A 17,060-nucleotide genomic window follows, 5' to 3' on the forward strand; every position below is an offset into this window, starting at 1 on the left:
ATAATATGCTGAGCCATATCTACTGCCAAGTATAATATGCTGAGCCATATCTACTGCCAAGTATAATATGCTGAGCCATATCTACTGCCTAGTATAATATGCTGAGCCATATGTACTTCATAGTATAATATGCTGAGCCATATCTACTGCCTAGTATAATATGCTGAGCCATATGTACTTCATAGTATAATATGCTGAGCCATATCTACTATCAATTATAATATGGTGAGCCATATCTACTGCCTAGTATAATATGCTGAGCCATATCTACTGCCAAGTATAATATGCTGAGCCATATCTACTGTCAAGTATAATATGCTGAGCCATATCTACTGTCAAGTATAATATGGTGAGCCATATCTACTGCCAAGTATAATATGCTGAGCCATATCTACTGCCTAGTATAATATGCTGAGCCATATGTACTTCATAGTATAATATGGTGAGCCATATCTACTATCAATTATAATATGCTGAGCCATATCTACTGCCTAGTATAATATGCTGAGCCATATCTACTGCCTAGTATAATATGCTGAGCCATATGTACTTCATAGTATAATATGCTGAGCCATATCTACTGCAAAGTATAATATGCTGAGCCATATCTACTGCCAAGTATAATATGCTGAGCCATATCTACTGTCAAGTATAATATGCTGAGCCATATCTACTGTCAAGTATAATATATTGAGCCATATCTACTGCCAAGTATAATATGCTGAGCCATATCTACTGCCTAGTATAATATGCTGAGCCATATGTACTTCATAGTATAATATGGTGAGCCATATCTACTATCAATTATAATATGCTGAGCCATATCTACTGCCTAGTATAATATGCTGAGCCATATCTACTGCCTAGTATAATATGCTGAGCCATATGTACTTCATAGTATAATATGCTGAGCCATATCTACTGCAAAGTATAATATGCTGAGCCATATCTACTGTCTAGTATAATATGCTGAGGCATATCTACTGCAAAGTATAATATGCTGAGCCATATCTGCTGCCAAGTATAATATGCTGAGCCATATCTACTGCCAAGTATAATATGCTGAGCCATATCTACTGCCAAGTATAATATGCTGAGCCATATCTACTGCCAAGTATAATATGCTGAGCCATATCTACTGCCTAGTATAATATGCTGAGCCATATCTACTGCCAAGTATGAACAATTTACCGTTGCCTAGTGCTAAGTATAATATACTGGGCCATATCTGGTGCCAGGTCTAAAATAGAGCTATAGTTGGTGCCAAGTCTATATGCAGAACCTTACCTCCCATTTTCCAATTCCTCTCTGACACTCTCACTCTCCGTCATTTTTCCCACCTTTCCAGCCACCAGAGTTCAGTGTATGACAGAATTCAAGCAGCCACTAGCTAATCATAAAACACACAGATAACTGGGGAAGGAACCTGGTGTGTAAATTCCTTTTTGGAGGCAGGAAAACTGAATACTGCATTAAGTTACATTTCATCACTACCAATAATTGCAATTTATTTACCTTAAAACCCACCCACACCACCCCCCAAAAAAAGATTTTTTATCAAGCACTGGATCCTGTCAAAGAAAGTAAATTACACAGATAATTTTCAAAGACTAGTGAGAATAGCGTATAATAAGTATCACCATCCTACACACACAATCACACCACATACTGTAACCATTCACTCTATTGTGACCATTCCTCTCCTACAAATGCTTGTCTATCAAAATATGGAAATATGTTTAAAACTGTTATCATCATTTTTTTTTATTTTTTTGCAAAAATGTATTTTCTTCTAGACATTGGAAACTGCGGGTTATGTGAAGAGTGTCATTGTAAGTATTAATGTTATGTCTTAAGCGCAATACAATTAAGTCTGTATTAAGATTATATTAAGTTAGTGTATGCAGAAGCTGAGGGCTTTTTTTTAAGTGAATTAGTCATTCAAATGGCTCGCGGAGGCCCCTGTAACAGATTGAAAATATTAAAACATTTTAAAGAACAGTAAAAATAGAAAAACTCACAAGATGCACCAGCAAATAATATTAAATAAAACAACCTGTTGCTGTACCAGTTGTGGCCAGAAGATGTCCTCCTACTCTTAAATTGCCTCTGTCTTTTCACTTGTGGCAAGTAGATGATTCTAGAGCAGGTTTATATCACCTAGTGTTTGGAATCCATGGGCCTGATTCCTCCCCCCCCATGAAATACATTTATTAGAATGTTGATTAGAACTTAGAACTTTGCGTATAATACGCTCAAAATCGTCAGATGCCTGACTTGATGAATCGGGTCCCATATGTTTATGTGAATGTTACATTAATGCTTTCAACATATGAGTAAAGCAGTTAAGTAACTTTTAGGGGCATATTCAATTGTCGGCGGAAACGGCAAAAATCCCGCGGTCCGCGTGCGATTACCGTTATTATGGTAATCGTGCGCGGAAAAACAGTTAATACGGTAATTTACTCGCTGGATTTCAGCTCGCAGCTCCCTGAGCCGCGAGCTGAAATCCAGCTAGATTTTACCGTATTAACTGTAATAGTTTTAACGCCGCGGGACTTTTTGACAATTGAATATGCCCCTTATTGTGAGAAAAGACCAAGGTGGACTTTTCCCCATAGAAATGTCATGTTTGTTCATTGGACATTCAGAGAGGATGCTGAGCTCAAAGCTTTTTTTCTAAATGCTGTGTTTGTTCCATATATTTTATATATTTTTGTATTTGTGTGAAGAACTGCTCCGTACATAAATATAATAATATCTTCAATGTAGAGAACTGACGTGTCACTAATATTTGGATGAGGCTCAAGCCTATCTTTCTTGTCAGATGATTCCTCCAAAAGAAAAAAATCACCTGTTCCGTCTTCCATTTAGTGCAGGAGTAAAAACATTAATACCTCCAAATACACCCAACAAAAAGACACTTATTACATTTCTCACGCCAGCCACACATTGGAAAATTACTCTTGACTCAATCAATCTATATCTGCAGGACCGAGAAAAGCTTTTAAGATTTAGGAAGCAGCGGAAAAAAATGACAAAACTCCCCAAGGTAAAGTACTTTTCCATTTTTATTGTTAGAGTTTTATGTTCAGGACAAATGGTTTAAAACAAGTCTTCCTGTCTGTGCTAAGTGGGAGATCTAAGCGCACTGCCTGCATTAAAGCACCAGGTTCCAAGTTGTTTCCCTGTGAGTTTTATGTTCTTGTAAACCATATGCTTGATATCACAGATAAATATCTATCAATTTATTTTCTGGCTCTGAACAGGGGACCCTTTCGGGTTTATAGTGAAATGAACTAGAGAAGCCAAACTCCCCTCCACTGTATATAATGCCATAAAAACCTTATATAACAGAAAGTGTTCACATAAGCACAGCTAGTTTATAACAACCAATATTATCCAACCAAAACAAAAACAAAGGACTAAACTTCACTCTAGGAATTGTGGGTAAATCAGCTATGGATTTAGGCATGTAAAAAAAAAGTAGAGCTGGCTGGGGGTGTGGGTGATTCCCCTTAGCGAGTACTGCTGCGGATCCCCCTTATATTGTATGACCAGTCCAACCGGGCAAAGCCTTCCACTTATCAGAGGGACCTCAACCTCAGTGTACCCCTGCCAGACTATAGAATCGGCGCTGGTTTTTCATTAGGGTGGGGTGGTGGTACACTTTCATAGGCAAACCGAGGGGGGGGGGGGTTCCTAGTGCCTGGAAAACCCCCCTCCAAGTTGGGGCACTGTATAATTGAGGTGGCTGAACCCTGCTCCCGCTTCACACGGCTCTGTTTGAAAAGGGAGAGCTGCGTGCACCTAACAGTAGTGCACGCAGCATTGCCCATGTATATTATAGGGATAGGAAGAGTTGGAGAACAGCCAAGCACTGTCTAAAATTATAGCCAAACCCCCATGCATGCTGGTCACGCCCACTGGTGGCGTGGTGTGGAAACCCCCCTCTACAAATCCTGCGTTTGCCCCGGACTTTTATTTTTAAACGGTAGATACACCAGTCATCATTATAAAGTTGATGATGTTACTGCTGTAGCTGCACTGCAGCCGCATTAATACATCAGTGTCTATACACGCGCTCCGGTCGCATCTATATGCTGGATTTTAAGTTGCGTAAATATAAACTTGATCAAAAACATTTTGTGAGTGTAGGTTGGGGTCATATTTTTATGTGTAACAGTAAATCAGACTCTTAGGGTTAGGGTTGCGATTTGGTGCCGTTATATGGTAAAAATATCCTATATGTGGACATACTGTATTATATCTCACTTCATTTATATTTATATCATGTGTTTATTATTTATATTGTATTATTACTAAAATATGTATAGGTATCAACCAATTAATGATTTTAATTTTATTGCCCCAACTTTCTACACTGTCCTTTTTCTGATGAATGGCTAAACAAAATGATATATGTATTTGCATTGGGTATTTATGATTACCTTGGGGTAATAAATATTTTATAAATAATAGTGCTCTCAGCTGGACAGGGTTTTAGCGCTCCCTGTTGCACTGATATAGACCAGCGGTGATCCATTATTTCTGTAATAAGTGGTGGACAAATCACTACTTTTTACTCCTAAAACAATAAAGAAGCCATACACCGTTTAATAAAATTCATGTGTAAAGCTCTCTGGCCATTATAAAACATCTCTTTAAACATAGAAAACGTATATTACATAATGTACTTTCCACATTAACATTCTGCTTGATAGCCGGTTGTGGAAACATTCTTTGGTTACGACGAAGAAGCTTCTCTGGATTCCGATGGTTCTTCAATCTCCTACCAAACGGACCGAACTGACCGCACTCCCTGCACCCCTGATGACGATGTGGAAGAGGTAAAGTGATATCATGTATTCATTTAAATGACTAAAATAAACTTCTATCTTTATATCATTTCTGTAGTATATACCGTATCTTAAGTTGACTCATTAAAATTCACATTAACCAGAGTGAATAAAAATACACCAATAGCAGTAAATTGTCCCACCAAAAACATTCTGGAAAACCTTCCTAAGAAGTTGTTTAGTTTGCTTGGTTTAGTTACGTATTTGATTGCTTTCTTTTTTATTATCATTTGTTTTGCAGAAGTTCGTGGATCACAAAAATTCTAACTTCTTAATTATAATTTTCAACATTTTAGAAACATAATTTGTATTTGTCAGGGATAAGCCCCTCTAGCTACTCCCTGATTAGATATCTTATCATATATTCCAACCATCATACAATATATGACCTCTATTCTGTCAGGAAACCGCTCCTGAACCCCTTTATTTGTCACAAACCGCCCTCTGCGCACTTGTGACTTGAAAGCTTACTGTAAGGGAACACACAGGATTCCAAACCAAATCTCACACTCACCTCTTTCTCTAAGGCTACAGATTTTGCTGATCCCGTCCCAACACAAACGCAGGCTTCACACCTCTCAGCAACTTCCACCAGCAAGCCTATTTGCTAGATTTACTAAGCTGTGGGTTTGAAAAAGTGGGGATGTTGCCTATAGCAACCTATTAGATTCTAGCTATCATTTTGTAGAAGGTACTAAATAAATGAAAGCTAGAATCTGATTGGTTGCTATAGGCAACATCTCCACTTTTTCAAACCCGCAGTTTAGTAAATCTAGTCCTATGACTTAATCACCCAATTGCACACACTCTGTGCTCTGATAGCTAAATAGTTAACTCTTCTCATTCTGGTATCTAAAGAATTAATCCAGCCAAGCAATCTGTCTCTTCTAAACAGGCAATGGATTCTCTAGAGCAATAAGGACAGAACTATTAAATTTTAGATTTAATATACAAAAAGTACAATGCTTACAGAGAATAAAAACAATTAGATAAAGATTTGACATACAAATAAAAAATGGCACACAGTTATAAAAACAAAAGGGTTAACAGTACAGAGCATAACTCACTTGTAATCTGTATGCCTGGGGCAGGCAGAAAAGATGGACAGTCCTTCAATTAGATTGATCCCCAAGAAGCTGACAGTTTGTCCCTTCAAAACACAGGTTTTTAAGCAAAATGAAATGGGATGGTCTTCACAGGGGCAGTGTTTAATGCTAAAAGGGGGCAGGGATGTTCCCTGGGTGTCACTATACTTTGCTCACAAATATTCCCAAAGTCTTGACCTGTTGGTAATTCTTCACAGATATATCCCAGAGAAATAACTCCCCCTTCAATAAACCGGTCATAATCTCCCGCACATTTAAATACCGAACATGATGGAATTATGACAATATATGGCTTTAGTCTAGATAATTTGATTACATTATAGAACTATGCTGTCTTGTTTAAAGGTTGTTTAATGATTCCATCTTTTCCCATCATAGGGCATGGCCAAAGAAGAGACAGAAATACGGTTCCGTCAGCTGACCATGGAGTACCAGGCTCTGCAGCGCGCGTACGCGCTGTTACAGGAACAAGTTGGCGGCACACTGGATGCAGAGCGGGAAGTTAAGGTGTTTACACATTTTACCTTTGGAAAATACACTTTCACTTTGCTTCCTAGTAGTGTTTATTCTGTGTCATACAGTAAGAAGGTTACACATCTACAATGGGTTCTCTACTCATGTCTTGTTTTACTCGCTGCTCACTGCTGTTCACTACTAGCTTTAATAATCTTTGTCCACACACCAGGGGCCTGAGTCATTAAGGCAGCGTACTGAGCGCATTGTGCGTTTGTATTAAGCTGCACATACCTCTGCTCTGCACACTCTGCGTAAGTCAACAAGGAACGGATCTCATGATACGTCTGGTGATGACTACGGTGTAGGTTTACTCTGCTCTACTAGACCAAACACAGCAGGACACGTACAATACCTATGTGGAATATAAAATCTCAAAAGAAAGCACAAAAAAAATATATACAGTATATATTCAATTAATATTACATGTCAATATTTTGTCATCAATGATTATACATGGACATTTTTTTTGTTTTGTTTATTTTTCTTGAAAAACGTTGGGGTGTAAGCTGTACCTAACAGACATTTTTGCAGTTGCTCCTGATTGCAAACACATGTTATAGCATGCATGCATACAAGACTGACATCTCTAGGACTCAGGGTTAGATTGGAGCAAGAGATACGGCAGAAAACCAGCATAATTCTGTGTGCGCCCGAGCTTGACTTAGACATTGCAACACGGGAACGCCCTTACTGTACATTGCCTACCAGCATCCACTGATTCCCTACACTGTACCATTCCCCGAAATCGTAGGCTGCGTTCTGTTGCGTACTGCCCGGTACTGGGCATGCGCAGAGTGATGTTGCAGACGATACGCACAAAGGGCCTGGGTCATTAAGGAGAGCAAAGCATAAAAAGGAGTAACATTGCACCTGGGCCAAACCATGTTGCATTGGAGGGGGAGCTAAATTTAAAATGTGGGGACAGATTTATAGTGCGGTAAGGCATGTCCTAGATCAATTTTAAATTTCAGTGTAAAAATAAAGCTATCAAGTATTTCTGTTTTAGATGGAAAAACAGCCAGTATTTTACTTATGTGTAAAATAATAAACTAATTTGCTCCCCTTGCATTGTAACATGGTTTGTCCCAGAGAACAATTTACTCATTTTTTTGCCTTACTTTCCTTGCTGACTCAGGCCCAAAATCGGCAGAAAATTTCCGTAATGACTCAGGCCCGAGATGTCGAGAAGGATTAGATCTCTAGAGAGAGCTCAACACCTATAGCTTGTATTGTAGGGATTTGAATGGTTGTTTTTAAAACAAGCTAATAATAAATACAGCAGCTTTATTACCACCCAAAGTGCTATTTATACAAAGTTATAGATTATATATATATATATATATATATATATATATATATATATATATATATATATATATATAGACAATTAACAGGAAGGAGTACTCTGCACTTTTCAAATACATAATTAAAGCTGTACTGACTAATTTTTTATATTAAAAACAGGGAACGTTAGTTCCACATATTGCGATATATGCAATATCCATACATTAATTAATTCCAATTTGTGTCAGGTGAGTCCCAGGTCTCCCATAGCTGCTAGTGCTTGGGAAAGACTTGCCTTTAAAAGCTGTGTGCAGGTAATCTTTTAGCACAGATTAAAAAGCATAGTATTTGATCATGTTAGGACTGACCAGAATGGGAAGACTTTGGCGTTAGTTGGTCAGCTTAACATATATTGCAATATGTGGAACTAACATTCCTTGTTTTTAGTATAGAAAAGTAATTAGTAGAGTATTAATTATGTATTTGGAGAGTGCAGAGTATCCTTGTTTTTTGCATACATATATATATATATATATATATAAAAAAAAACTCAAGCATGTTATGGTCATGTAACTGAACTTAAGAAAGACTCCTTGGGGTATATTTACTAAACTGCGGGTTTGAAAAAGTGGAGATGTTGCCTATAGCAACCAATCAGATTCTAGCTGTCATTTTGTAGAATGTACTAAGTAAATGATAGCTAGAATCTGATTGGTTGCTATAGGCAAAATCTCCACTTTTTCAAACCCGCATTTTAGTAAATCTAGTCCCTTAACTCTCCTAACCCTACATAACTAAAGTAATGGAGCTTGGAGATAGATATATACTGTCACTCTGCTTGGTGTCTGTACGATAAGCAAAATGTTCCCTTCCCTCTACTCTCCCTCATATTTCTCTTTTTCTCCAGTATCTCTTGTATAGAGTAATAAAATATATGCCATGTGTGCAGATATGTCTAAAGAGATACCCTTATGGAAATGATCTATTTACTACTAGTAAGCCGGAGAGATGTATGTATTAGAATACTGTGGAGGGCAAGCTAAAGACTGGTTAATGTCAAGCGGCATTATAGAGGTACATACACACTGGTGACGGCACCAGTTCCCTTCAAGGGCATTTACTGAAATCTCTTAATTCATTTTTAGTGCATGCAAAAGTGTCATTCTGTACTGACAGCGCATTTACCATAGAGACCAATGAGCCTGCAGATTTACATCCATCCACGTTGCTGAGGGCCCGAGTCATTAAGGAAAGTAAGGCAAAAAAAGGAACATATGTTCTCCGGGACAAACCATGTTACAATGCAAGGGGTGCAAATTAGTTTATTATTTTGCACATAAGTTAAATACTGGCTGTTTTTTCATGTAGCACACAAATACTTGATAGCTTTATTGTTACACTGAAATGTTAAGCTGATCTAGGACATGCTCTAACCTATCTATAAATCTGTCCCCACATTTTAAATTTACCTCCCCCTCCAATGCAACATGGTTTTGCCCAGGTGCAAAGTTACTCTTTTTTTATGCTTTGCTCTCCTTAATGACTCAGGCTCTGAGAGTACAGACGCACTAAGCAGAGGGCAACCACAGCCCAGACGCCAGAGTGTATGTACCACCAACAGAACAAAACAACAACATTCCATTTCTACTGCCTTGCTTACCCTTTACAACCAAATGCAAAAAGACACCAACATAATTTTTTAGTTTGATGTGTTCCATGTGATACCCCGCAGACTCGAGAGCAGCTACAAGCAGATATTTACAGCTATCAAACAAGAATAGAAGACCTTGAGAAAGCCATGTCTGAGCAGGGTCAGGTGAGAAATACTCATTATGCTACTTTGGATTGCAAGGAACAACTTAGTCCAGCTGATAAGGGGCCACTGAGATTAAGTTGTAGGTTGATCCAGTTTAGTTTAATAGGGTATCTTGTAACATTTACAAATATTTAAGTAATAGAAGGTGAGATATTGGACAATGGGGTCTATTTATTAAAGGGAAATAATCCCTAAATCCAGCGAAAACTGAGTAAAGCTGGGTACACACTACAGAATTTTCCACCAACTTTTTATGCCGAGCGATTTTACATGCGATCGATGTTCCGATCGCTCAGTCCATGGACTGCATACACACTAGCCTTGTTTAGGACGATAAAGGGATGAGCGGACGTCCCTTTAGCGACTTTTACAGCCATGTTGTCGTGAGCAATGACTGTAATTTCGTACTCATTGTTGTGGATTGGTCTGAAGTTTATACACACTACACAACGGAAACGAGATTGGAACGAAAATATTAAACGGTACGACCAACCAAATGAGGCGACAATCGTCCATTTGGGCAGACTTTCGACCATCGTGTCACTGCACACACTGACCCGACTTTTGAACGAGCGGTCGTATGTCGGCTGATTTAGCCGATTATTGGATGAAAACTGTGTAGTGTGTACCCATCATCATCATCATCATCATTTATTTATATAGCGCCACTAATTCCGCAGCGCTGTACAGAGAACTCACTCACATCAGCTTAACTCTGCACTGTAAACTTAAAATCCGCTACAGCTCCTGGCTGCCACCAGCTTCAGGTAATGGGGCAGACCCCTTGTTTGCTACTTGGGGGTGGTGGGGGGGGCAGTTTTTGACTTTCTTTATAGTGCAAGTCACTTATTCTGTGCACAAAACAGTCTTTGTCTCCTCTTTTGCACAATGCCAACCGAAGCGCTAACATTTATGCTGTTTCTTACCTTAATCTTGTATCATATGGTTCTGTACTTTATTTTAAAAATCCTCACTTTGTAAACCTACATGGGATAAAAGACTGTAACAAATTAATTTAAAGACGTTCTCAGGTTTGTTTTATTAGAACGGAATATGAAACGTTTGATCATTTCCATGAATTCTCATTTCCATTACCTTGTTCTTCAAGAGGGTCCTATTCTTTTATGTATGCTGGGCATTATTACTCTGATTGTCTTAGCTTCAACTGATTAAACCAGACATCTACAAAGACGTACTTGAATTCATGCATTGATATTTCGCTATGGCTCTATAATTATTACAATGAAACATGGTCTTGATCAAAGCTTTCTAAATGAATCGGCTGTGCTAAAACTCTGCATTCTAGTACAGGCTCTGTTTTTATACAATGACGGAGCAAAGGCACAAAGCACATGAAGAGGGGTATCTACTCCAGCGGAATGTGGGGGCAGATAGAGAGGTGTATATGTAGCATTCACTGGCTGAATGAAATGAGTGTTCATTTTAGATATGCTACTAAAATGTTAGATTAGAAGTGTTTTCTCTATAGCTTTCAATAAGATAGACATTAGTAAATAGATTAGCGCTAAAATATGCTGAATTATGATACAATACACTACAGCAGGCCTGGACAACCTGTGGCTCTCTCTAGGTGACCCTACAACATACTTGCCAACTTTTCCTCGCTGGCTTCAGGGAGATCCCAGGGGAGGTGGGCATGTGGGGGCGGGGCTTGACGAATCGCATCATTTTGGCCCTGCCCCTAAATGGTTGTCACAATTTTGGCCAATTACAGCAAAGGGCGGGGCTAAGATGATACAATATTTGCATCATTAAGCCCCACCCTCTGGAGGTTGCCCTGCTCTCCAGGGAGCCGGGGAGGTCTCCCAGAAATGCGGGAGTCTCCCGTACATTCCGGGAGAGTAGGCAACTGTGCGTTAAAGAAAAGCAGCTAATGAATCTTTAGATACTAAAGTGTCTTTTTCATTTCTGTTTCCATTACTGAAGTCATGTTGTCTTACCTGTCAGTCTTTGATTAAATCTTGGTCTCCATGAAAATGGCCACCTCCATAGACATCAATACATGGACATAGGACACAATTTCTGAACTGTGTCATCATGCCACAGATGGCGAAGACAACCACGTCTTGTACTGGCTCAGCATCAGGGAGAATGCCAGACTCTTCAGGGAGTGAGGGAGATCACCCCTATTTCAGGGAGTCTCCCTGACATTCAGGGAGAGTTGGCAAGTATGCGCTACAAGCACCAGCCGATAGCTGGCAGCATATGCTGGGACTAGTGGTCTCACAACACCAGGAGATTTACAGGTTGTCCAGGTCTGCGCTACAGTTGACTAATAGTGCAAAGTTTAAAATCATTGGTATTTTAAAACCTGAATAGTAACAGCTGCAACAAAGGTACAATTTACAAGACAACATATTATGGGGGGGGAAATAAATGCAGCGGAATTGTTTTTAATGAATGTTTGGATGTGTAAAGTATATAAAGGAAAATAAAAACATAATATTGCTACAAAAACACCTGCTTCCTTTAAACCAGCAGATTAAAAGCTAGACCTTGGGAAACTTAGGACATCAGGATAAAGCAGCTTTTGGAAATTTGCTGATGCTCCATAGCCCCATCTAGAGCATCTAGGCGGTACTGATTTATCATATAGGGGAGAGACGTTATTGCTTATCTGAGCAGTGTGTAGATTTGGCTATAAATGGTTTCAAACTTATCTGCACATTTATTGTCTTTCCAAGGACATGAAATGGATTGAAGAGAAGCAGGCACTTTACAGACGAAATCAGGAGTTTGTGGATAAAGTAAGATTGAATAACCAGTGGATTGTTTGCGTTACAATTTTAATGCCAAATTGTAATCCTTGCATATGTATTTTACAGTGTCATTCTACAGTGTAATATTTATACAAAAATATAATTATACATTGGTTTTAATTTGTCATAAAGCTTGTACTCATGTATTACAAGGAATAATTCACCCTCTACTGTGAAACATATGTATGGATAGTAAACATATATATGGATAGTAGAAGTCATTTCACCTGTGTAAAAGTACTTCCCTTACGTCCCTGTTCTTTTACATGGTGACAGCAGGGGTGGTTGCAGGCGGTATGGCGGATTTGAGGCCGCTCTGTTGGTCCGTCCATTACAAAGGTCCCGACTTGGCTCTTCTGAACATGAGGCAAGCACTTGCACAGTAAAGCCATACTTGCCAACTCTCCTGGAATGTCCGGGAGACTCCAGAATTCTGAGTAGGTCTCCTGGACTTCCGGGAGAGCTGACAACTCTCTCGCACTAAGAAGTGGGCAGATTTTGAGCCTCTATGAGAGTCGCATCATTCTGGCCCCGCCCTCGGCACTTGGGCGGGGCCAAAATGATGCGACTCGCTGAAGCCGCCCAAGATAGCTGCCTTGTCCCCAGCAACGATGTAAAGTGCTTTGAGTCCTATTGGGAGAAAGGCGTTATAGAAAAGATAATAATAATAATAATTATTAGTAGTAGTAGTAGTAGTATTATCTGTATTTATTCCATGTATTTCAAACAAGTTAAAAATAATATAATAAAATAATAATATTATACAGTTAACCCTTTACTGTCCACTGCAGCTGAAACAGATGGAGACCGATGAAGCCAAACTCAAACACGATGTCCAAGATGCAAAAGATCAGAATGAACTTCTAGAGTTCAGGATCCTGGAGCTGGAAGTAAGAACTCTGGGAGTTTGTCTATCATGAAGAATTTGCTGTGACACCTTGCACAATAAGAATTGCCACATTAGCAAAGAGGACTTCAATAATACATTATCAACTAACAATATGAATTGCCACAATATCCTTCCTTTATTAGTTGTAATATCTAACTGTTCATTCAATTGTTTATTTTCAGTATGGCTCACTTGATTGAAACATTGTTGTTGACTGATTCTGACACCAGGGCATTAAGTCATTATCACTATTGTTAAAAGCTCTTCAAAGACTAATATATGTTTATAGAGTCTCATACAATGTACTCTATGAAATCTGTTTATTTTTTAAGGAATTATTATTATTATTAATTTTTATTTATAGGGCGCCACTAGGTGTCCATAGCGCCATACAGGGACAAACAAAATTACAATACGAGGAGAGACAGCACAGTACAGTAAACAATAATCACAGTAACTCAGTGAGCTCAAGGCACAGCTAAAGGGGCGGGGGAGGGGAGAGGGGAAGGTCCGCCAACTACGGAGTCCAAGAGGGAGGGCAGGGATGACAGGGAGACCCCCAGAGGGGAGAGGAGGGAGCGAGAGGGGACAGGAGGAAGAGGGTTCTCGAGGAGGAAGGCTAGGTAGCTGGAGTGCAGAGTTAAAAGTGGTGAAGACAGGAGGAGAGATGGCCCTGCTCAAAGGAGCGTACAATCTAAGGGGTGGGGAATGGTTTTATTTTTATTAATTTTTTTTGCCTTCTTGGAATATACAGTATATTTGTCTACTAGCAGAGACCTATCCATTTCAACTGTGCCACGATTTGCTGAGCACAAGTTAGCACAAGACTAGTTTTGCTGCTATCAGACCTCTCTGCAGCATAAAATTTCAGAGCTCTTCCCAGCCCCCTGAGCTCTCCAGCAGCAGTGTGCAAGTGGAAGAAATTCCTTGTGTGATTCCTTTTCTAAGATGTACTGGTACCTTAAGGCTCCCACACACCGGATGATCCTGCCACTTGACCTGAGAGTCGAGCAACAAGATCATGGTTCAGTTTGGCCCAATTGGATGACATCCATCCATTCTGACGTTGCACCAAGCGGCCTGATTACACTGCAGTCTGTCTGCACACACAAGGTGATAGAGGTTACCATCTCATCACATCTTCCACCATTCTCTATAATGATACTGTCAACGTCCACAGGATCATTACCAGGCTTGTGGTAATGATTACTGCATTATCGGACCAGTTCCTCTCTACGAGCCAGCATGTGTATCCAGCCTTATTCTTTATGGGCTTTGGGGCATATTCAATTCCAATCCGATCCGCGGTAACGCGGGTTACCGCGGAAAATGCGCAGTACTGCCAGTAATACGGTACCGCAATAACGCTGCGAACGAAAATCCACGTTATTGTGGTACCGCGGATTAGGTTCGCGGCCGTTCCGGCGCGATCCCGCGGATCGGGATCGGAATTGAATATGCCCCTTTGAGTCCATTCTATATGGATATTCTTTGGAAGTAAATATGTTTCTCATTTTAGGAGAGAGAGAGGAGGTCACCTGCTATTAATTTTCATCACGTCCCCTTTCCAGAAGGGAAGAGCCCCCTGCAGGTTTATTGTGAAGCCGAAGGGGTGACAGTAAGTGTATTAGCTGTTTTGGAGTAATACTGGGCTTTTCCATGTATACTTTTACTGACGGTTGTGTCCCTTTGCCTTCAGGACATCATTGTTTGTGAGCTGATGAAAAAGTTGGACATTCTAGGGGATAACGCCGTAAGTGTATGTTCATTTTCTGAATTGTGCATGTTCTAGCTGCCTCCTGTGTCCTCCTGCTGTGTACAGATTTGTTTCATATATATAGAAAGAGTCAGCGCTGACATGTGGATGGTAAACATTGATCACAATCTAACAACTTTCAGGAATTATACACATAAGCAAATCGAGGGGGGATTTCCCTAGTGCCTGGAAACCCCATCCAATCCTGGGGCACTGTATAAATGAGGTGGCTGGATCCTGCCTCCGCTTCACATGGCTCTGCTTGAAAAGGGAGAGCTGTGTGAACCTAACAGTAGTGCATGCAGCATTGCCCATGTATATTATAAGGATATGAATAGTTGGAGAGCATCAAAGCACTGTAGAAAATTATAGCCACCCCCCCATACATGCTGGTTACGCCCACTGGTGGCGTGGTGTGGAAACCCCCCTCTACAAATCCTGCGTTTGCCCCTGATACAGGCTACTCAAGTTGTATTTGTCTTCCACACAGCATCACTATGCTCCATTGCTCAATATTCCGCTCATCAGAATACTGTTGTTTTTTAAAAAAAGCTCTTAAAAAAAATGGTTCTGTCTGGTGATTTCATTTTTATTGTTTGGCACTATGTGAAATGTACTTATGCCGTCTCAAGCTACAGCAGAGAGCTCTAGCTTGTTTTGTTTTTTTTTAAACTATTCAACAAGTGTGGCTGGTCAATCATACTTTGTCTGCCCAGATTTTTGTTTTGTTTTGTACATGCACTGCATTCATGACTACAAATGTTTTTTTTGTCATTATTGTGCTTATTGTTGATATCCGTGACACTGTTGCTACGCCTGCGAGGGTTTAGCTTAGTTTTATCCTTGTTAGGGTAAGAAAAGATGTAAAACTTTCAATAAAAATTTCTTGATTCAAAAAACCCCCAAAACTATTCAACAAGTATATACCACTCATTAAACAGAGGTCTACCCGGTTCAAATGAGTTGGTTCCTATCTCACTGTGATGACTTGGCAACTAGGAAGTCTTCTGACACCTGTAATATGAGTTTTATCACAGGTAAGTACTGTGGAGCTATGGTGTGTCCCAGGGCAGGAGTGTAAGGTATCATTCATGAAAACACATCCTGAGGTTCTGACGTGACCTGCTGGTAGTTTAGCGGTTCTGGTATTGGAACCAAAACACATTATTTTACAGTGCATGTTAAAGGAAGGTGACAATATGCTTTGCTTGATCGTAATGCTTTTTACTTTAGCTTTGTTTTCTTAAAAGATAACTCTTCCTAAAAATATATGGTCTTGGGTGGAGTTCAGTGAATTAATATAAATAACTAAAATTGTACTTTCAATGAATACCGTAACCCAGTGGTTGTAAAAACAAATAGAAGAGACTGCGCTGGTTGTGCCTGAACCCACCACAATATATATATATATATAAACATTATTAGTACTGATATCATTGCCATAGTATTAGTTAGTGTCAATAATACCTTTATATAAGTCTAGAAAAAAGTCAATAGTTGCATTATAACATTCAATTAAAATTATTAGTCTATATAAAAAAAACATGCATTTATTTTCTAGGAACGAACTAGGTTTAAGCATCTGGGGCCTGATTCATTAAGGATCTTAACTTGAGAAACTTCTTATTTCAGTCTCCTGGACAAAACTATGTTACAATGCAAGGGGTGCAAATTAGTATTCTGTTTTGCACATAAGTTAAATACTGACTGTTTTTTCATGTAGCACACAAATACTTGATAGCTTATTTGTACACTGAAATTTAAAGTTGATATTTGTGTGCTACATGAAAAAACAGGCAGTAATTAACTTATGTGCAAAACAGAATACAAATTTGCACCCCTTGCATTGTAACATGGTTTCGTCCAGGAGACTGAAATAAGAAGTTTCTCAAGTTAAGATCCTTAATGAATCAGGCCCCTGATTATGGAATCTATCTAGATGGAGCTACGACACATTGGTCTAATTTATAATTTAATACTTAATAGACCTATATCCCACTATAATAAGTTCACTGGAGCAAATATTGTATGTAAATCTGGATTGTGAGAATTGA

At 39.3% G+C, this 17,060-nt stretch overlaps 1 protein-coding gene across 5 annotated transcripts in view; it reads left to right on the top strand.

Annotated features, from left to right (window-relative positions):
• The window catches only part of JAKMIP3 (Janus kinase and microtubule interacting protein 3), a 114,673-nt gene that overhangs the window by 70,268 nt on the left and 27,345 nt on the right, over positions 1–17,060 (top strand). For 4 of the 5 annotated variants that reach the window (XM_075216040.1, XM_075216041.1, XM_075216038.1 and 1 more), the window contains exons 8-16: positions 1,797–1,832; positions 2,993–3,052; positions 4,725–4,850; positions 6,344–6,472; positions 9,498–9,581; positions 12,287–12,349; positions 13,153–13,251; positions 14,770–14,868; positions 14,950–15,009. In XM_075216040.1, coding sequence (XP_075072141.1) covers positions 1,797–1,832; positions 2,993–3,052; positions 4,725–4,850; positions 6,344–6,472; positions 9,498–9,581; positions 12,287–12,349; positions 13,153–13,251; positions 14,770–14,868; positions 14,950–15,009 — 756 coding nt within the window. The remainder of the gene's footprint in view (positions 1–1,796; positions 1,833–2,992; positions 3,053–4,724; positions 4,851–6,343; positions 6,473–9,497; positions 9,582–12,286; positions 12,350–13,152; positions 13,252–14,769; positions 14,869–14,949; positions 15,010–17,060) is intronic. The other variant, XM_075216042.1, reaches the window with a different exon arrangement.

The sequence above is a fragment of the Mixophyes fleayi genome, chromosome 6 (genome assembly GCF_038048845.1).
Source record: "Mixophyes fleayi isolate aMixFle1 chromosome 6, aMixFle1.hap1, whole genome shotgun sequence".
Taxonomy (NCBI): domain Eukaryota; kingdom Metazoa; phylum Chordata; class Amphibia; order Anura; family Limnodynastidae; genus Mixophyes; species Mixophyes fleayi.